Raw genomic sequence first — 21,710 nt, 5'->3', positions numbered from 1 at the left:
TCGGTGGTAACATTTTCTAATAGTTTTAAGTGTTTTCAACTTTTCTTGTTTACAGATTGGTCCTCTCAATTTTTACCGAGCGATTTCGTTTTCATATGCCACCAATAAGATTCATTAAACTCTACATTTATATTATTCATTTTAACCAATCGGAATAGTAGTCTCAACAGTACAACCAATAAGAGATATAGAAGAAAATTTACTGGCGGACCAATCATAGATGAGAAGAAACAGATCAAATAATTCTATATTATTTCAAAATTTTTATAGCACACAAGTATTTACATTATTATCTACTACTATAATTAACCAAATTCAGTGCAAGATATATTTATCTAGTTATTCCGAATACATTATAATAATATTACGGTTCTTTAAGGTAAACGTTTATTAAATGTTTCGTAAAAAGTTGTGACAGTTTCTTTTAATACACGTTAGTCTATATTATTATTATTTTTACATATAATTTTGTCATATTTACATTTGTAATTGTCTTTTTAAGGTAAATTGCTGAAATATTTTATGGTTCTAAGGTTGTATTATTTTGCCAGAAGATCGTCTAATTTCAGTAGCTATTTTATTGCCTATAATCGAGTAGATTTCGAACTTGTTGCATTCTTGAGATCATATAAAATATGCATAAACGATGATTTCAAGTATTTTCTGTATGTGTGTCTAAGGACAGCGATCTTCAGAGATTTTCAAACTTTTACTTTGGTACACATTTACAAGAGTTAAGACTTTACTTGTGTTAACATTTTAATAGTAACTATTTATATTAAGATAGTAATTATTCCTATTACGATTTATTCTAATGTTTACTTCGTTTTTCTTTACGTTCGTGTCCATAACCATGATCGTAGTGATGAGGGTGGTTGTATCCATACGGTCCATGTCCATAACCATGAGCATAACCATGGCCACCATGTCCGTGTCTACCATAGTCATGACCACCAAAGTCGTAGCCACCTCCATGGCCATACCCGTGACCACCGTAGCCATAACCACCGTAAGCATGACCTCCGTAGCCATGACCACCGTAGCCATGTCCTAGACCGAAGTCATGACCAAATCCATGACCATAACCGTGGCCGCCAAAGCCATGACCAAAATGCGCGTGACCATGTAACCCTGGATAGAAGGGACCGGCCGGAAAACCTCTACCGTATAGCGGATATGGTGGGGGTATCGGAAACGGAACTGGTACTGGTATCGGTATTCCTTGTTTTACCGGTACCGGATAAGGGTGATGAACTGGTACTGCTACAGGATGTTTCACTGGTATTGGCACAGGGTGTTCCACGGGGACTGGAATTGCCTATGAAATAAATTTTATGATTTCTATATCGTATAAGGCTCAAAACTTTTTAACCCTCTTTGTATTAGTCTTGTCAATTTTGCTCTCCCCTTGTTAGTTATAACTTTTAATTATTACCTGTGGAACTGGAACAGGCACAGGTACTGGTTTGTGAATAATTTTCTCGACTGGTACCGGAATCACTTTTTCTATCGGGATATGGTATGGTTTCTCTATGTATACTGGTTCAGGAACCGGAACTGGTTTTTCCAAAACTACATGTTTCGTTATATATACGGGAAGTGTCTTCACTAATGGTCCATGGCCGTTACCAGATGGTAAAGCGAAACCTCCTTTTCCGTAACTTCCAAATCCATTCCATCTTTCAGAAGATATTTATTACGTGTTAAATAATAATATTAAATAATACAATATATTTGATTAGATAAACGTGATTACCCTCCATGGTGTAAATTGATATTTCCGAATTTAATATTTTTCCATGGATTATGATGATCTGCCCATGGTTGTCCATATCCATAAGAATGTGGATTTGGTATACCAATCCATCCGTCGCTACCACCCAAGATACCTCGTTTTCTTTGCTTCGTTTCTTCCGGAGATTCTTCCGTGAAAACGGAACCGCACAGAATTGTCAAAACTAACTATAAGGTTAATAATTGATGTTAATAATAAATCCACATTTGTGCGTATTACAATAATTTAATCATCCTTCTCTTTATTTTTGGTTTAAGGGTTGCCTTACCAAAACCTTCAACATTGTTCATTCGTCGCGATGCAACTGCTCAGAAGGTCTAGATGTCGGTAGGCTTTTATATTTCCAGATCAGCGATTAATAGTTCGATTAATCCGGATCAGAGTCAAGATCGAGTTCCCGTCTTTGATCGGACCGGGAACTCGATGCTGTTGGTTGACAATTCTAGCATTTCCGGAGAGGAAAGTGGTCGGATCCATACTGATTCTTGTTAAAGGATATTTCGAGAACAACTTACCGACGTATAATGATACTTGACTATGGTTTATACACAAAGAAACCATTTTGGATTATATTTTTAGCTGAATTTATAAAAAAATCTGTAAGCACGCGCTAATTTAATGCCGTTTTAAACGTTAAAAAAGTTTTTCGTTTAGATAATACATTTAAGCTTTTTCTAATGCAAGATACAATTCATGTTTCAATTAAATCAAAAATATTTCTAATTGATGATTTAAGATAATAGCATATCAATGTACTTTGACTTATATATTCATAACAAATATTCTTTACTTTTTAATTGATTAACATAACTACTTTGTTTTTAATAATTCTTGGTTTTGTTTTTTTCCCATTAACAACAAGAAGTAGTTGTTAGAGTGCTTCCGTATCGACCACGTCCATGGAAGCGGACTTTCCTAACTTTCATTTTCTAACGTTCAAACTACTTCTAATGCCAGTCGTTACTGCTCATTCATTATTCATTACTGAATAATTGTTTGTCCACTGGAACATATAACACACCTTTGTTAAAACTCTGATTGTTAGATCTTAATTAAATGTTGCGTCAAAGACAATATACACGAATATAAAATATTCATCTAAGATCGATAAATTGTATTTTGGCATTGATGCATTTATCGCTTTGTCATTTTTTTGTTTTCCGTGTTACAATAATAACAATAATAACAGGAAATGTTCATCAAGTTTTCTACGTTAATTTACATTTTTCTAAGGTATTCTAGTGATGTAGATCATAAATCGTTTGGATCATAATTGATTGCAGATAGGCACGTTCTTCAATCACTTTCTCTGATGACAGAGTACGGAACAACGAATTGAATCATCTTGTATGTATATCGTATGTCATTATCGTTCGATCTCTAACACCTAATGCAATCCAGTGCGCGACAATATCGGATTACGTGTCTAATGTTTCTTTCTCTTTCAGAATCGCTACCATTCACGTATGAAAGAAAAGCGGAGTAGACCGTTATTTGGCTCTCGCCCAGGATAGGTAGCAGCGAAAGTTTATCGAATCTACGATCGATATGACAATGAGGTCCACGAAAACGACATGTACTCTTCTTCCTGTAGCGATTTGTCGCGTAGCGACATTCTATAAATACTTATGGGGGTCACAATATCGAAGCAAACACAGTTTTTCTTCGGCGTTGGTGCTGGTAACTAGGTGTTAGCAATTACTGCTGGAAATCATGAAGTTCATATATTATACATTGGTACGAAATAGTGTACTATTCTTGTGATTCTCTTTGATAAAGTTTGTCAATGCATTTATACGTTGTAATTTACAAAACGAATCAAACTGCATTTATTTTAATCAACTCAAGAGTATGTATAAATTTGTATTACAAATATTTATATTCTATCTACAGGAAATATCAGTGCTCTTAACTGCGGGAATGGCTATAACTGTTGAGAAACGAGATAGTAACAGTCCAGAGGTGTCGAAGAAACATAATAAGAGAGGACTCGTCGGTCTAGGATATGGCTTCCAACATGATCATCCGGAACAAGGAGGACAAATTTATGGTCCTCCAGAACCGCCCATTTATGAAGAACCACATCCAGATAATTTACATCACGTACATGGACATTTTGAACCAGTCCCGGCATTGCAACCAGCATCATTTTTGTCACATCCCGTTGGTCAGTATAAATACGATATTGAGTCATTTCGTTAATTAAGTTAATCATTTGATTATCTGTTTTCGTCTTAGGAGCCGCTTTACCAGTTCCAGTTCCAGCTTTGCCACCTCCTGTTCCGGTTCCTGTAACGAAGACGATAACAGTGCCAGTGCCAGTACCAGTTCAGGTGGATCGTGCTGTAGCAGTACCAGTGGCTGTTCCAGTCCCAAAACCATATCCTGTTCATGTTGAAAAAATCGTGCATGTAGATCGTCCAATACCGATCCCAGTCGAAAAGACAATTCACGTTCCAGTCGATAGACCAGTCGCAGTTCCGGTTCCAGTTCCAAAACCTTATCCAGTGGCTTATGAAAAATTGGTTCATGTAGATCGACCTTATCCGGTTCATGTGGCGGTACCGTATCAAGTTCCCAAACCGTATCCCGTACCCGTTGCAGTGCATGCACGTTACAAATGGCACGGTTGGTAATTTTTCAAGAATGGCTACCTTTATTTTTCTACCTCTTTCGTTTTCCCTACATTCACAATGTCCCAATATCGATTTAAATTTTTTCTTTTAAAAAAAATAAAATTCGATGTTTATTTGTTAGAAAAATATTATTTATGCATACAATAAAAAAAAAATGAGCGTACATGATTATCTTTTATACGTTGAAAATTGCGTTACTAAAAACGAGTTCTGTTTTCTTTTCTTTTTTTGGTGTACATAAAGGCACGCATCCTTATCCTTTATGCGTAAAAAAAGTTACGTTTTAAACTTATGATATTGGAAACTTTGGAACTTGAGTTGTTTTTATTTGTAAAGACATGAAAGTAGGCGTCGAAACGAATTGACTTCGTTTTAAAGTGTCCTGTAAAGTTCCAAGGTGCATTCTGTATAAGGAAGATCTTCTATCGAACGAGTTACGTAGAACATAAATGGGCCAATGAGATGGCATAGCGTGTCCATCAAAACCCTTATGCCCCTCTTTCTTACACCTCGAACAAAGCTCGGAAAGAGTTACTTCGTGGGAAATATCACACCTAACTGAGCTTTTACGATAGACATGAATCGTATCGAAGGAAACAAGTCGAAAGGTTGGCCTTTTTATATAACAATTCTCATGCATTCTTGACGAACCGTCGCGGTACTTTTACCGTCACAGCTGCAACCATTTAAAGGACAGGACGAACAAGATCTAATCGATGATCAATAATATCGTAGGCCAATGCTCAGGACGCGAAGACATTTTTCTTTTTACAACGTAACAATCACTTCCGATCGGATCTTGATATACATGATTCCAAATTATAGTACGACGCAATTATTAATTTTTTTATAAGAAATCATTTGATTGTCGAGTTGATCTAGTCCTGTATTAAGAACAATGTTTAAGCTAAATAACTGAACTTTTTATTTATGCAATAATATCTTTCGAGCTAAGTTTATAATTTTTCATCTATTCTTAGATCACAAGAGTAAAAGAGTCAACGATATTATAAAACAGTAATAATATTATAATAATTTGCTCCTCGAGTATGTACTATAGTGGTAGGTACCTCTAGGTGGCTCATATTTAATTAATATTTCAGCACCACGCGCTCGATAGGCGTTAAACTTGACACCAAAGACCGATATGATGCCCGGAGTGACTTAAAGAAGACAGACGCATATGCCATTTGTATTAACAAATTTTATAATATGATAAAATATTTTTTTTCATTAAAATAATTCTTATCTTTAATAGTTTTTTGATCATGAGAAAAATAATTCTACAGAAGATGAGAGATATTAAATTGAACGAAATGTTTTTTCTTCAATTAGAGATCTCTTATTTGAATGACTTTGTAACAATTATACTACTAAAATATTACTCTTTCATTCGAGATCGTTTGCCCTTGTTATTTCTTATTTTTCATAAATGGCATTGCGCAGTTGCAACATTACCATCATAAACGAAAGACTTCGTTGGTAAGGTGATGGCGAAGAGGAAGAGGAAAGAAGTACGCGCCGACGCCGATTCCGTCTAAACAACATCGGACTTTTTTGCAGCAACAGCAGTTTCTTACAAGAAGTTCTAGAGAATCAAACGATCAGGACGAGTAGCGAGATCGTCTAACAAAGTACAAACGACTATTGAATCATTAGATTTGTTCTATCATAATTACATTTAGGCACATCTTTTATTTTAAATTCAACATTTTTGTTTACCTTTATTTGACGTTTTGATCGTAATCAGCAAATTATAATTTTTATAGAGACCCTAAATGGAGCTTATAAAGAAACTTGGTATCGGCGGTGGTGTACTTTTTTTTTTAGGCATTACCTTCGGTTGGATGGGCTTTCCTGCTCTTCTCAAGTCGCAAATTAAAAAGGTAAGATTTTACGAGAAAAATAAATATAAATGCATACCTTTTTAATTATTATATGCATCGTAACCGATTTTTATTTTTTCGATGTAAAAAGAGAATCTTTCACCTCTCATTATGTTTATAATTACACAATGACTGTTTAATTCTTCGAAAAGATAGATACGGCACAGGTTAAATCCTTGATCTCTATTGTCATCTGTTATTTTTTTATTACATATCTGTTGTATCATATCCGTAAATGCGAGTCTCTGATTAGAGAGAATCATCAACTAGAAGTCTATTATTATTATAATATATACCTTGATAAAAATTGTCACACTGCAACATGAACACAATGATGCATATATTTAATATATATATTTAAATAAATATATATTACAAAGTTTATAGTGAGAACATAAAATTTCTCTTTTTATTTTTACGTAACGTAAAATCATTGAATATTCTTTAACTACATTGCGCCATTTTTAGGCGATAGCCCTAAAAAAGAATTCCGAAATGAGAGAAATGTGGTCGCAGTTTCCATTACCACTCGATTTCAAGATCTATCTTTTTAACGTAACGAATCCAAAGGAAATCGCACAAGGAGAGAAGCCTATTGTTAAAGAAGTGGGGCCATTTTTTTACGAGTGAGTTGAACAACCAACATCGCGACGAAAAGAAACTTATCCTCGCATATTTATTTTGAGATTATAAACAATATATTGCAGCGAGTACAAAGAAAAAGTTGATCTAGTGGATAGAGAAGAGGATGATTCGCTCGAGTACAGTCTAAAAGCTACTTGGTTTTTCAATCCTTCGAGGAGTAACGGTTTAACAGGCGAAGAGGAACTCGTGCTTCCGCATCTTTTAATTTTGGCAATGGTGGTCACCACTATGAGAGAAAAACCCGCCGCTATTGGAATTCTTAGTGAGTTATCGAAATAATAAATGAAGTCTTTCTAAATTCATTCGTACCCATAGTCCCAAGATACCATTGATCGATCATTCTTTTATTTCGACCAAGTTTTAAGGTCATCGACGACTATAACGCGTCACTATCGGGGCTGTGAAACTTATAAAGAGGAAGAAATTATTTATTCTACTCGATAGCGCGCGAAAGGTGTTGTTTTCCTAGGCGCGTGTGTGATTTTTATACCACCAGAATGAATATATATATATATATATATATTTTTTTTTTTTTTTTTATTTAGATAAAGCGGTGGACAGCATCTTTAAAAAACCCGATTCGGTCTTTGTAAGAGTGAAAGCTAGAGAAATACTTTTCGATGGTTTACCCGTGGACTGTTCGGTGAAAGATTTCGCGGGCTCGGCTGTGTGTAGTATTTTGAAATCGGAAGGCAAAGATTTAATGAACGATGGAGATGATCATTATAGATTTGCTATATTTGGTGCAGTACGTATACAGTTTCTATGTTCTGGACTTTTTTTTTAAAAAAGCATTTACTCTAACAATTGTCTTAATTTGTTGTTTTTATTTAAGAAAAATGGAACGGTCATGCCCGAAAGATTGCGCGTATTACGTGGCATTAAAAATTATAAAGATGTTGGCCGCGTATTAGAATTTGATAAAAAACCAGCGTTGACCATTTGGACCGAAGATCACTGCAACGAGTTCAACGGTACCGATTCGACCATTTTTCCACCTCTTATGACAAAGGAAGATGACATCGTTTCCTTCTCCCCAGATATTTGTCGTAGTTTGGGTGCTCGTTTCTCGCACGAAACTAAAGTTAAAGGTAATACTTTTTCGAATTTTGTATATAATAATAAATAAGATTTTGTGCTCTTGATAAAAGTTATAATACTTCAGGTGTCAATACTTTTCATTACACCGCGAATCTTGGAGACATGAGCACAAATCCTCGCGAAAAATGCTTTTGTCCTGCGCCAGATAATTGTCTATCGAAGAATTTATTCGATTTAACAAAGTGCGTGGGTGCACCATTGATTGCCTCTTTACCGCACTTTTATTTAGCCGATGAAAAATATATTCGGGACGTGGACGGACTACATCCGAATCAGGTAAAAGAAACAAAGAACGCAAGAAAAGCAAGAATATTATTTTCTATATGCATTTATATGTAGGAGGAACACGACATTAGTATGGATTTTGAACCAATGACGGCTACACCAATAAGTGCACATAAAAGATTACAATTTAACATACAACTGCGACCCATTGAAAAATTCAAACTAATGAAGAACTTTCCAGAAGTTTTGTTTCCTTTATTTTGGGTTGAAGAAGGTATCCTCCTCGATGATCAATTTGTGAAAAAAGTTAAAGTCGTTTTTACAGCAATCTCTGTTGTGGGGTAAGCATTTACGTGTTTCAATCTTTAGTGATACAACATGGTACTTGATTATTCATCCAAACACCATATCCAATTGATAAGACACAAATGAATTTCAGATTTATGAAATGGTTGATGGTTCTTGGAGGAATTGGTTTGGGTGGAACAGCGGCTGGTATGCATTTCAAACGTAAAAACTCTGAAAACAAATTGGATATAACTAAGGTAACGCCTCAAAGTGATAGCAGGAAGGATAGTAGTAACGAGAAAAAATGGCAGACAATGAATATCAGTACCATACAGGCGGCAACTGTTCCATCGAGTTTGGATCGATATTAATATTTATTTTTTTCATTTTCATTTTTAATTTCAACAAATTAACAGACGAATTTGGTAATGTTATCGTTCTCAAAAATTCGTTCAAATCTTGAATAATATTTCTGTCTGTATGTAAGATAAGGGCGATTTGAAAACCCTTTTAAAAAGGGAGAGTTCGCGAGTGGAGTATTTTTTAATTAATAATCCTTAGTTTTAATATCAATTTATGTACGCTAAACTCGCAATGGAATTCAACGGTATTAAGTAAATTAATTTAGTTCGTATTATAATTATAGAATGTACTTATAGTTTTCAGTATATTTTCCAACGTGGGATTGAACCACGAATTTTTGCCTTGGAAAACATATTTATGTATTAAATTGTACATATTTTCTTCTTATATTTAACAGTTGAAAATTCTATTAAATACACACATTTCCTCTTTTAATATTCAAGTAAAAAAAAAAAGTAACTAAAACATTGTTTTTTATCAAATTGTCTTTTACTTTTAATATTGCACTCTGTAACTTTTTTCATCGAATTATTTAAAGTACATTTATGGTAAGGCCATAGCATCCTTCCGTCCTTCGAAAAATTCTCAGACGCGACTTATGCTGCACCATTATCATACACATACGCGCGCATATATTTCAAGTAAGTTTTATTCAAATCATAATATTCACGTAGATGGTTTTCTAGCAATTCTATGAGAAGTTTTCATCTTCGCGGAAGATACAGACTCGTTCCTACAGAGTAACATATTTTTATATGTACTCCTGTATTCGGAACTCATAACAACGTAGACGACGGGATTGATGCATGTTGTTAAATAAATAAGAATATATCCAGCGATGTTGAGACCCATCCAATTCTCAGCCTCTTTAAAAAGTTTCGTAATGGTGATCGGTAAATAACAGATTAGAAAGGATGAAAATATAACAAGTATCATCTTCAAGAGTTTTTTATCTTTCCTCGACATTCTTGGCCCATTGTCCATATTACGAAATCTACCGAGACTTTTGAATTTGGATTCTCGTCGAAATATTTGATTGTTAGCTTTTGTTTTATTACGACGATCAGGGGTAATTGATCTCGAACTAGCAAATGTTTCCGAACGTTCCAATCGCGTCCCAGATTCAGTGATTCTTTCGATCCAAAATGTTGAATCGACTACAAACGATGCACGGCTTGCCATTCTTTCGAGTCTTTTCTTGGCATTAAAACTCGGTTTGTCAGTTAAATCCTTGATCTTTCTTGGATGAGTGCTCAGAAATGTGTTCGTATCGCTGATATCGGCGTTACGATCATCCGCAAACGGTATATCCTCGATCACTTTATATGCTATTTTGTCCTTGTCTTGTGCAGAAGGATCTAGACCAATAGAACTCTCTTGTTCTTGCAAATCATTTTCTTCGTCTCTCGACGAGTCTTGTTCGGACGAAGGTGGATTTCCCAAGGACGACTCCTCGTAAGTTTTGACTCGAAAAATTTTCGAAATTTGTTCTTCTTTCGTTGGACGATTAGAAAAGGAAACGCATAGCCCACTGGCGACGCAACTCGAACCAACTACGGACGATTCTTCTTCCTCTTGATATCTCGGTGTGACCGATCTTTGCTAAGATCATGAAATATCCAATAATGTTTCAAACAAAAAAAAGAAGAAATTTAGTTAAATGACTCATCGATGAATCACTTACCTCGCGATTCCTCTCGCCTTCGTCGATCGTGGGAGAAATTTGATCTCGTCTACGGCTTTTCGATGCCGTCTTACGAACGATGTAAAAGATTCTCGCATAGCATACTACGATTGCTACGCAGGGAGTTAAGAATGCTATGACGAAGAGGAATTCCTTTGGATTTCGGCCATGTACATCCGGAAGAATCGAACAGGAACCTATTGCAGTGTCTAAACCAAAACGACCCCAATGACCGAACCATGTGATGATTAAAAAACTAAAACCGAAGATCCATGTTGCCAAAATCATTGGTACCAAGTATTTCGTTTTGTAAAGTCTACAGAAAGAAACGCAAAGATTTGCTTAGATTCTTTCATCGATGCATCGCATTTTCAATTGTTTAATTCGAATGAAAACATAACGTACTTACTTTGGATAGAGTCTGGGATGTCCAATCATGACGTAACGATTAATCGCGATTGTCAAAACGGTAAAAAGACTGACAGCGACAAGACCGTATCTCAGCAGTGGAAATAGACGACACAAGAGTGTTCCATGTAACCAATATCTATGCCAAAATGTTGAAGTGGCTAGTGGTAAATTAAAGCAGCAAAACATTAGATCCGAAAATGATAAATTCATTATGAATATCGTAGTGGCGTTCTTCAACTGTAAGAAAATCAAATGAAATCGTTTTATTACAAACAATATTGGTTTATCCGGGGATACGCAGTCGGCAGACATTATACGCGCGCGTATGATGGGTTGCATATAATAAGGAACTTTTGCTGTACTGACGTACTCCTTCCGAAATACCAGTGCATAGAAAAGAAATAAAGAGATAGAGAGAAAATATTATAGACAAATAATGAAATGATCATTAGATCTATGTAAAATTAATCGTATAATAAAATCAGGACGTGTTCGTTGAACTTTTTCAAATTTTTCAATACAAATGTAGCAAAACAGGTGAGGATTGACGTAAGGCACGAAGGCGTTACTAGTTTAATTCGAGATCATTGATTATATCGACTGTCAGATTGAATGTACGTATTTGCGCGTACGTGAAAGCCCGTGGAAACATAGGACACGCGTGCACGTAAACGTACACGATCGTTTCCAAACATAACTTCGTTCCGGGTTTGCGTCTGACGTACTTTGAAAGCCACATTTTATGTCGGAATGGTGCATGTGCCGATGACCTTTCAATCATTGGCTTCTTTTACTCTTTGCCATCTGCCACATATGATGGATAGAGAGAGGGAGAGAGAGAGAGAGAGAGAGAGAGAGACAGTTAGATGTAGAGAAGAAGGAAGAATAACAGAAGAAACTAAGTTAATCAATCGTCCACGCAAGTAGCAACTCTGCTGCTACTCGTTCGTTTTGATAAATTTTAAAACATCGTAACTTTTAGTTTCGTCTCTTTCAACGCTTATACTTTAATTTTAAATTCAAATCTTTACATTTACTAGATTTCAATAAGAATTCAAGAAGAAAATATTCAAACTAGCGAGAATTTGTTGAGAAAAACTCGTAACAGTGTAACCATTCACTATTCTCGAGACAGAACAATTTGTAAGATGAGAGATTCGAGGTAAGCCTCTGACGTTTGCAGGTGCATCAGTATGCTCCGGAAACTTAAGTACCGAGACAAGCAGTATGCGTGACAAAACCGTCGTGGTTTCGTGTCGTTGCGTTAGTTAGAAAAATTCGGTGTCTGCCCGACTCTTGCAAAAGAGAACAATTAACCGACCTTCTTGGTACGAAAGAGAGCAGCCACGGTGATAAGATTCCCTGGAATGCCAATGAGCATAAAGAGAATACAACAGCCAGCGGCAAGGTACAAAAGCCATGATGGATAACCGATAAAGAGAACCACTGATCCTGGATCCTGTAGGACCTGTTCGATCGTTACATTGCTCCTCTTCAGATCGCTATTGTTGCTTATCATCCAATATTCCAGCATCTGTAAAATCGAGTATATAAATTAGACAAAAATATTCTTTCTTTCAGATTCGTTTGGAAATTCAACTTACACTTTTGTCTATACCTACGCACATTATAGTGGTGGTAATGCGTAGCTCAGAAAAACTCCGATGAGAACATCTCGTAATTAGAATTGTTTTTTTATCGTTAGCTCCTATAGAAGATCAAATATATACTTTCATATGGGTTGCTCGTAGATCTCTTTGCTCCCCTCGTTAAATCTCGCTCTCTCTTTCGTTCATCTTTCACAGGAGCTGGAATCGTTCTCTTTTTTTTTCTCAACGGGGCATCGAAAACGAAGAGAGAGATCTATTTTCGCCATCCAAGACTCGAATAAACTCTTTTGAACGAGAATACACGTTTAAAACATTCCTATCGTCTATCAAATAAAATCTTACTCGCAGAATTAATTGTTTCGATAATAGGGCAATATAAAAGTGATATCAATATTTGAAATATTTTTGTCCAATTTATCCATTTTATTTGTTTCTATTCGAAAAATGAAAAATGTTTCTGAGAAAAGCGATGACTCGGGAAAAGTATAGTATACGAACAAAAGAAATAATTAATCAGTTGCATACGCGCGCAGACAGGAATTTACTAACATTGCCCCAAGATCATAAAAAGATAACCACCAAGGTAGTTAAACCTACGTATCAACAAGACTCTTATCTCTACGCTACAGATCTTTTTTCCGTTACTTTTGATTTATAGTCTATACTAACCGAATGCGTACTTAACATATTTTTCCATAAATTTTTTACCTTAATATCTTTGAAATAACAATGATAATTACAATTACGATATCTTACCTTGATACAACCAAAATTCACTTTTCAAATGAATCACTATGAGATTCTATAATGACAAGAACATTTGTCGGTATTGCTCGTAGTTGCTTACGGATCCTTATTAAAACGAACGATACCTTCAATTTCCTCTTTCTCTTTTCACTTTTCATATTGACATTGATATCGGTAACGTCAAACGCTTTACACGTGTCTCTTAATTGAATTATCGCAGGAACGATCAAATTATAAATTGACTTTCCAACCAAGCGATGAGAATTTATAAGAAAATTACAATTCGATCGAGATCATTCCGATGAATTCCATGAGTCGACTGAGAGTGTAAATTGCCCGGATCCGTCAGATTTTAGAATGAAAAACGGATGCTGCGCGTGCGCCAAGATTTTAATTCCCTAGGAAAAGCGACGACGTGACTTTCTTCTTGAATTTCAAATTCTCATTGAAAAAATCAAATAATAATGATGATTGAAATCAGTGAATTTACGTGGAATCGTTTTGATTGACGCGGAGGCGTTGAAAATTTAATAGAGAACATTATCATGCTCCGGTGTACATTGTATGGAAGAAAAGCTTCCTTCTCGGAGTCACGTTTTGAAGTGATTTAAAGAACGACATTGCGCAAGAAATGATTTATGCGCGTAGGCACGTAGCAAAATTAGCGGAATTAACCACAAGATGTTGAAGTACTTGCGTTTGTTTTCCTTTTTTCCTTCCCGTTTCTTTTCTTTTTTTTTTAAATTTCTTCGTACGACAATATTAATTCATAAAAGTTCGTTGAGCAGCGTTTATTGTTCAAATATACGCCCACAACCGATCGGACCCACTGGAAATACGTGGTCCCTACATCCTTTTTAAAAATAATTACATTTCGTTACCAGACTGTGGTACACTTTGCAAAGGGGAGAATCCAGATGTATACGAGCACGCGTAACGGAAGAGGGAAGACTGCGACCCCTGATCAAGTCGGAAGTGACACTGTTATTCCTTTTCTCTTTTGCCATGCTTGCTTTAATCGTTTTTTAATTCAATCTAAATAGAGCATGATTATTTCCTATGTCCATATCAAAAATCATCGAACCCTTATAGTTTTAATATTTAATATCTACCGAACGTATCCTACAAATCGTCCAATCTACACTTCTTCATGTATTCCAGTATGTCTAATTTATTTTCAATGTATGTTAATATTAAAACAATAAGTGGGTAATAAAATTATTATTTTCAGCTAAAAGGTAATCAATTATCTGGATTCGAAGGAAACTATTATGGAATTAATGATAGACTACTGTGTCATGATTAATTAATTATTGACAGAAGTTGACAAATAAAATCTACTGATATCGAACAAATTCTATTTCAGGATAACGACAATCTAAAAATTGTCATCAGAGATATAGATCGTGAGAAAATGACAACATACAAAGATGTAGTCTTATCTTTTTTGTTCGATCAACGTTACTTTGACAAAGTTTGAAGAACACTTCAGAATGGAAGCTTCATTTATTAATCATTCGTGAGTGGTATTTTTACGTGCAATAGCAAAAATGTATATGCTATACAATCGAAGTAAATAGAATAGTTTCAAATGAAATCTTTTAATCTTTTTCATATAGATAATTTCAATGAGAAAAGAGAGAGATTTTCTCAGCTACGCATCTTTGGATGAAGACCCAAAATTATTGAAGATCCAGCTTATGCGGGTCCTCCGAGTAGAATCGTGAACCAATGAAAGATTCATCCATTGAGATTTTAAACGATCGATAAATGCATTCCAGGACGAATCATCGGCATTTCCTCAAGTCGATGAACTTGTTCAGTTATATCTAAACAATTTACACTACAAAATTGAATCATATAAGATATCAACGTTTGAACATTTCTTATCGAGGACAATAGCAGAATTTATGTAGAAAGGTATCAGTATCTGGAAGAAACTATCGGTGTCAGGATCTAATCGAGAAAGAGAGTAGGAAGACAATATCTCGCTGGGTCAGTCGGTTTCTCGAGCGCGCAGCTGCAGTTACTTACGACGGGACTACGAGAGTTGCCTTCGTTATCCAGTAAAGAACGTAACACCTTCCCCTTCCAGTTTTCCATGTGGGAAGACCCCCCACCCCCACTCATCCTGGGGCCCGTATGCAGTGTGGTCGCGTAAGTTCTGCCGACAGTTCGTTAAAAGTGACGGTGACGCGCGGGACTTTGTTCTTTACTAACTTTTCTAACGCGAGATTCATCCTGCTTACAAGCAATCCCTATTGTGTCATTTTATAGAAATCTTGTGATAACTTATAATCCTATATACCTATATATATATATTTGTTTTATTGAAATAAATGAATTATCCTTTCGTTATCAAAAAGAACATTAATATTTTTGTAAAATTATTCATCCTATTAGTGTGACTCATCATCATCCGCTTGTACGTGAATCGTCGTAATACCTTTAATGAGTATCACGAGGAAACTTCGTCGAAATTACGAATGAGGATAAAATCTAGAATTTCTACGAACGTGGGCGAATTCAGAATCCTGTTCTGTGCGTTTCAAAGACGGAACGTCAAGATGATCCACTTGCGGTGGTAGGAACGATTACGGGATCCTTTGTGGTAAGCGATCAAACATTTTTTTTTCATTTTCTAACTTTTTGGAGAGTTTGTAATCTTAGGATCCTTTGAAGGATCAATGCTAAGAATGAAACAACGGCAAAAAATAGGGAAACGCGATAGACGAGTGAAGCAGATGATCGAGATGAGCGAACGGGGTGAGGACGGACGTTGCAACGAGGAAAAAAGGGATCTCAATGCATGGAACGATGTCTGTTGTGAAAGATCATTGTTACGATAATGTTCAATTCCTTTGTCTCTTATTTAATACGATTCTAACGATTTTCTAATGATCTTGGTATGGATGGCGAAAGCCATTTGTATTAGTATTATAAAGTGCTTGACGTCTACGCGACAACACGTGGGCAATTGTTGTGGATGTATCTATCGTGTGCAGCGCCGGTGTATGAACCTTGTTAGAATGACGGTATTTACACGTAAGAACACACACAGGTGTCACATATGAAAATAACTTAGTTTGATAGAGGCTATTAATGTAAACGACTATCGCGTCGCGTGTACGATAGGAGGAAACAACACAAGCAATACCGCTGCACTCACATCAGAGGTACTTTCACCGTGAGTCAAGTTGACTCATTCATTGCCATTCGCTGCGTGATTAACTCGGAAATCATTGAGTGACGTCAGACTATGAATTCCGTAGAATGCAAACGTGACGTCCGTCCTATTCCGCCGTAGTTCCTTGCGGTTCTTCCTGAGTCCTCGTGAACCGTGTCCCCGTGAACCGTGTCCCCGTGAACCGTCCCCGTGAACCGTCCCCGCGAACCGTCCCCGTAAACGAACCAGTAGACTTGTGCTTTTGTCATACGTGATTTTGAAATGTACAAGTGTAACTTTGACCTTGTTCAATCATGAAAATGCGTGAACCTTCCTCACAATAAGAGATCTCTAGCAAAGCGTAAATTCATTTTTCTTTTCATCTTTTCAGAAGCTATTTACGCTAACCACATCCCTCGAGATACATAATGGAAATGTTAGGATTTTGAATCATCATTAAAACATCACAATACCGAACTCGGTATTATATAGGACTCGAGTTCTCATTCTCTCCGATGAATTGTTCGTTTTGTCACTTCTATTAGACGAGCACCGACTCGGCGGAGCATGCAGTGGTTAACGCAAACGTCATCGAGCAAAGAAAACTGCTCTCATGTTCATGGAACACTTACAAAGAGCACAAACGACCATAATGTTGCTAATCGTCCAATGACACTGTCGTAGAAGTTCCTTATCTAAACTGCCGCGCGTGGACAGGGCGTTGACGATTAAACAATCGGATTACTTTACATTCCATCTCAAGAAATGTTCGCGGATACGATCGCGCAAAACGATTTAATCCAAAATTTTTGTCGAATTTGTATAATTCATTAATTAAATTAATGAATATTCCCATTGATAACGAATAGATCTACTTTACGTTACATTCCCATAGATAATTCTTTAGACCATATGCGCGTATATCATTTTTTCTAGTATTACAACTCCCATAAAACTGAGTACGGTCGTCACCATGCACGGTCTCGTGTCAAAAGGATAAAAATGTTCGAGTTAAGGGACATATCCGCGCGTTCTCATGTCTCCCATGAGTTTCGACGTGTTTTTTGCTACGAGGGGACGCTTAGTACCGGGTGTCTGTTAATTTCTCTTAATTAAGCTCAATCGAGGTTAATGCACCACAGTTTGACCTCAGTTTACTAAATCCAGCATAGTCTCAAATAACTATGATGTAGCTATCCTCGATCGAAGATAACTTTTATCATTATTTTCTTCACTTTACGGATATTACTTGTTTATCAAAAGTATCTTACTATACGTACTTTCTAAGTATCTCGTATCATTATTTATACGTTTAAAAAGTAAATGTCTCGAAACATCTGATACATGTATCAGCATAATACTGTAATTCGATACCATGTACGTAGAAATTTGTCAAGACTCGATCGATCAAGTGATGACGCTCGTATTAAGTATCAATATCTGTTGAAGTAACTTGAACAGATAATATTTCTTATGTTACACGGCTTATGATCTTTGTTTAATAGATATACTTAGAATAAATCCACGTATATTGTGACCAAATGAAGAATATAATTATTCTTGAAAGGTGTAAACGAGATATTACATTAATTACGTTAAGAAATATTTTCAATTTGGCTTTACGACTCGGATAGATCAAAGAAAAATAATATATTTCCCAAGCTTATTATGCGTATTATCCTTTTTAAGCTTCAGAACTTAAACTTGCTTCCGTTCTCGTAAACGTTTCTTTTCGGGTAACCCCATAAATAATAACGATCTCTTGCTACGGCTCGAGTTCTATGATTAATGAGTTCCTGACTTTATCCATCATCGCACATCTCTTTTAATCTTGTCTCGACTAAACATACTTCTACGAGTAGGAAATAAAAAAAAGTTCTCTTTGCGTCTCTCTCTTTTTTTTTCTCTCTTCTCGATATATTTTAAATAGTAAGTTATAATTGAGATATTATTTGTTGTTGGAATGTCGCAGGATTAATGAAAAATAACGCTTTGACTCTGATCGAATAAACATGGAATCATTAAATCAAAATCTTCGCGGCTTTGACACGAATTCGATGTCCACGTGGCCGCCGCACGTGACGAACAATACAACTCATGGTAGTATCATAGACGGCGAGCTTTCAAGGTGAGACGAATAGAAATGTAACGACAAACGATATTCATTTAACTTTTCTCATTACTTATATTTGTTGTCAACAATTTTGACTGTAGATTTCCAAGGCCTTTAAGAACATTTGCCGCGATCGTAGCTATACTCATTATGATCACGGGTCTAGCCGGTAATCTTCTTACCATCGTGGCCCTTTGCAAATATCCTAAAGTTCGTAACGTCGCAGCAGCCTTCATAATAAGGTACGACAAATTTAAGATTCGTTTATGCTAGTAAACGCAAATGTTACAACTGAATAATCGAGTGCATTTCATTTACTTTTCGTAGCCTTTGCTTGGCAGATTTTGTGTTTTGTTCGTTGGTGTTACCCTTCGATTCTATCAGATTTGTCGATGCAAGTTGGGCGGACATTCGATCCTTATGCGTCCTCGTACCGTTCTTGAGATATGGAAATGTTGGAGTCAGTCTTTTATCCGTAGCAGCTATCACCATTAACAGGTATTTTGATTTTGTATTTCCTCATTATAATATATGTCGTAAACTCTTAATTAGAATGGAATGAAAAACTTGTAGGGTTTTAATTATAATATAACCTAACGTATCCTTCAGATATATCATGATAGCTCATCACGGAATATATAGTAAGATTTATAAAAAACATTGGATCGCTGCGATGATCATCTTTTGCTGGCTGTTCGCCTACGTGATGCAAGTACCAACGTTGTTAGGCATTTGGGGTAAGATTATAATACGATTCTTGAAATTCGATTAACGTTACCAAGGATTCTATGTTTCAAAATTTGTATCTTTTTTTTTTTCTAGGAAAGTTTGATTACGATATGTATCTAGAAACATGTTCGATAGTGAAAGATGATCAAGGCCATACTTCAAAGAGGTTCCTGTTCGCTACGGGTTTTGTGATACCGTGCGTAGTTATCGTCGGTTGTTACGCGAAAATATTCTGGGTCGTTCACAGGTAAGTTTCTCCTATTTCATTCCAAATAAAAATGATTATTCCGTTCCTACAATAATCCTTTCATTGATTTTTTTCTACAGTTCCGAATCGAGGATGCGAAAACATGCAACGCCGACAATAAAATCACCACACACACCTGGTAGAGATACCAGAGAGATCAAACAGAGACGTAGCGAATGGAGAATCACGAAGATGGTACTCGCTATCTTTCTCAGTTTTCTAGTCTGTTATCTACCAATCACTATCGTAAAGATGGTCGACGTTAATGTTAAATATCCAGGTAAAAAAAAACAAACGAAAAGATTTCGCATATATGCAAAAATGATAATCTCTATATTCATTCGTATATGATCGTTTTTATTTGGACGTTGATAAAACTAATGTAAATTAACAGGTTTCCACGTTCTTGGGTATCTTCTTCTATACTTCGCTTCCTGCGTGAATCCGATAATCTACGTTATCATGAATAAGCAATACAGACAAGCATACGCTGGGGTGATTGGGTGTTCGAGGATAAGGGCGAGTCTAACACCTTTCGGGAGCAGTGCGCCCGGTCAGCACCAGCAAGACTTCGGCCAAGGTAACTTCGAGCACCGTCGCGTGGTAACGCTCTCCAAGCTCTGACCGAACACGAGCTAAGCGACCACTCGCTCACTTCGTAAGTCAAGGGCACAAGTTCGCTGCTTTCTAAGATTGTCTTTGGTATGTGCAGGCATGTTACACCTAGCAACTTCGCGTCTCATAAGTCAATTGTATTTTTTTTCTCCGCGATAGTTTGAACTTCTCTCTCAATAATGTATATGTATACGTCATTGAATATATGTGTCTCGATATATATTCCGAAGGTATAGCGCGACAAGTAGACGCTTCGTATAATTGGAACATACAGTCAACTAGCTTCGATTACTATGTACCGCTATAACTCGATGCTATTATGTTTTTTTTTCTTTTCTTCTTTTTATAAGATCAATACCTAATAGCGTACCTCTTTTTTAATTGGATACAATAATAAGAATTACTTCGTCATACGTGTGTATTGTCACGTTTTATATACGATTATTCGCGATAAGATTAACCAACAATTCGTACACGTACAATTATAATAACATTTGACATACGTTCGTCGCAATTTTTATTTTGACTCATCGAAAAGACGCGAATAGGCTTCGTTATTTCTAAGAGAAAAACAAAGATTTTTCCTGCATTTGTCGTAAAGTTATTTTAATCGATTTTTATAGAGGTGTTGGTCAACAGAATTGCAACCTTATTTTAATACTTTGTCGGCATACTCTCACATGCAGTCATACTTTTTTTTACAGTTAACGCGTATCATTTTATACGAAGGTTCTTTGACTGGATCCCAATTTCAATAAGAAATGCATAGAGATGCCGAAACGTTAACGATTGTTTTCAAATGCTTCTAAATGTTTTCATACTATTTAATTTTTGTTCATTTCTGCCTAAAATATTTGCTTGCATCTGTTTAATCATCTATTGCAACAACTGTAAACACAAACTAAACAACATGCAAATACGAATCGTAATTAATTTCTTTTTTTTTCGTTTTCATAGATTACTCGAAGACTATGGTATCGACCGTTTCTATTGCCATGAGTCCTGTCAAAAATAACCAGTTGGAAGAAGCTCTGTAGAATGGTCGATTAAAGAAACCAAAAGGATCTCTGAAAGAGATCAAGATCCTAATCAAAAGACAAAGGAAACAGAAAGCTGTTGAAGACAAGTTTTATACAAGTGTGGTTGTGTGTCTAATGCAATCCTAAAAGACAAAAACTAATATAAATTGTTCGTCGACTGAAAAGGACAAATCGTCCCGAAGGACTATTCAATCGAAATCGATTACGCGTATTTATAGCATCGACACTATACAAACGAGTTAGTTTGACGATGCGCGATTTCATTGCGCAATACCATTGAATTACCAAAGTAAAACCGCGTAAAGATTAAGAAATATGTAAATACGCAATTACGTTCATACGTATTGATAGATTGTGGCGATAATAATTTAATGATAATAAAAGAGCTAGTCGAAAATTATTTAGAGAT

The 21,710-nt window shown here is 35.9% G+C and overlaps 5 protein-coding genes across 12 annotated transcripts; 3 read left to right on the top strand and 2 right to left on the bottom strand.

Moving 5' to 3' along the window:
- The first annotated feature begins 290 nt into the window (after positions 1-290).
- Positions 291-4,490, top strand: LOC106788814 (BCL-6 corepressor-like protein 1). 2 transcript variants are annotated; one of them, XM_014752410.1, is made up of 5 exons: positions 291-379; positions 3,079-3,142; positions 3,244-3,532; positions 3,689-3,962; positions 4,034-4,490. In XM_014752410.1, the coding sequence occupies exons 3-5, from the start codon at positions 3,509-3,511 to the stop codon at positions 4,429-4,431; spliced, it is 696 nt and encodes a 231-aa protein (XP_014607896.1). In that variant the 5' UTR covers positions 291-379; positions 3,079-3,142; positions 3,244-3,508; the 3' UTR covers positions 4,432-4,490. The 2 variants fall into 2 exon arrangements, with proteins under 2 accessions (XP_014607896.1, XP_014607895.1); XM_014752409.1 differs by lacking the exon at positions 291-379 and adding an exon at positions 2,066-2,122.
- Positions 682-2,091, bottom strand: LOC106788813. The gene is made up of 4 exons (XM_014752408.1): positions 2,064-2,091; positions 1,757-1,962; positions 1,436-1,679; positions 682-1,318 (listed from the first exon to the last, which is right to left on the bottom strand). The coding sequence occupies exons 1-4, from the start codon at positions 2,076-2,078 to the stop codon at positions 812-814; spliced, it is 972 nt and encodes a 323-aa protein (XP_014607894.1). The 5' UTR covers positions 2,079-2,091; the 3' UTR covers positions 682-811.
- Positions 4,491-5,951: 1,461 nt separating the features above from the next.
- LOC106788854 (sensory neuron membrane protein 1) lies at positions 5,952-9,404 on the top strand. Its single transcript, XM_014752520.1, has 9 exons — positions 5,952-6,065; positions 6,201-6,317; positions 6,786-6,943; positions 7,025-7,224; positions 7,508-7,710; positions 7,798-8,053; positions 8,128-8,339; positions 8,403-8,629; positions 8,728-9,404. Exons 2-9 carry the CDS (start codon positions 6,210-6,212, stop codon positions 8,945-8,947), a joined length of 1,584 nt encoding a protein of 527 aa, XP_014608006.1. The 5' UTR covers positions 5,952-6,065; positions 6,201-6,209; the 3' UTR covers positions 8,948-9,404.
- A 21-nt stretch (positions 9,405-9,425) lies between these two features.
- Positions 9,426-16,672, bottom strand: LOC106788853 (G-protein coupled receptor moody). Of its 4 annotated transcripts, XM_014752517.1 has the most exons (7): positions 16,561-16,672; positions 13,401-14,351; positions 12,639-12,928; positions 12,356-12,568; positions 11,033-11,271; positions 10,624-10,939; positions 9,426-10,541 (listed from the first exon to the last, which is right to left on the bottom strand). In XM_014752517.1, exons 3-7 carry the CDS (start codon positions 12,660-12,662, stop codon positions 9,606-9,608), a joined length of 1,728 nt encoding a protein of 575 aa, XP_014608003.1. In that variant the 5' UTR covers positions 12,663-12,928; positions 13,401-14,351; positions 16,561-16,672; the 3' UTR covers positions 9,426-9,605. The 4 variants fall into 4 exon arrangements, with proteins under 4 accessions (XP_014608003.1, XP_014608002.1, XP_014608004.1 ...); XM_014752516.1 differs by lacking the exon at positions 16,561-16,672 and having other exon boundaries at positions 13,401-14,562; XM_014752518.1 differs by lacking the exon at positions 16,561-16,672 and having other exon boundaries at positions 12,639-12,742; positions 13,401-14,562.
- Positions 15,732-21,701, top strand: LOC106788855 (G-protein coupled receptor moody). 4 transcript variants are annotated; one of them, XR_001381949.1, is made up of 9 exons: positions 15,732-16,002; positions 18,530-18,685; positions 18,772-18,912; positions 18,998-19,168; positions 19,280-19,407; positions 19,493-19,646; positions 19,727-19,926; positions 20,041-20,348; positions 21,219-21,303. XR_001381949.1 is itself a non-coding variant. In XM_014752524.1 (9 exons), exons 2-8 carry the CDS (start codon positions 18,570-18,572, stop codon positions 20,268-20,270), a joined length of 1,140 nt encoding a protein of 379 aa, XP_014608010.1. In that variant the 5' UTR covers positions 15,734-16,002; positions 18,530-18,569; the 3' UTR covers positions 20,271-20,304; positions 21,219-21,701. The 4 variants fall into 4 exon arrangements, 3 of the variants coding, with proteins under 3 accessions (XP_014608010.1, XP_014608007.1, XP_014608008.1); XM_014752524.1 differs by having other exon boundaries at positions 15,734-16,002; positions 20,041-20,304; positions 21,219-21,701; XM_014752521.1 differs by having other exon boundaries at positions 15,735-16,002; positions 20,041-20,226; positions 21,219-21,701.
- Positions 21,702-21,710: the final 9 nt, after the last annotated feature.

The sequence above is a fragment of the Polistes canadensis genome, unplaced genomic scaffold, assembly GCF_001313835.1.
Source record: "Polistes canadensis isolate GaletaPanama2010 unplaced genomic scaffold, ASM131383v1 scaffold_155, whole genome shotgun sequence".
NCBI lineage: Eukaryota > Metazoa > Arthropoda > Insecta > Hymenoptera > Vespidae > Polistes > Polistes canadensis.
The sequence above is the reverse complement of the archived record's forward strand: the minus strand, read 5'-3'. Positions and strand labels throughout refer to the sequence as shown.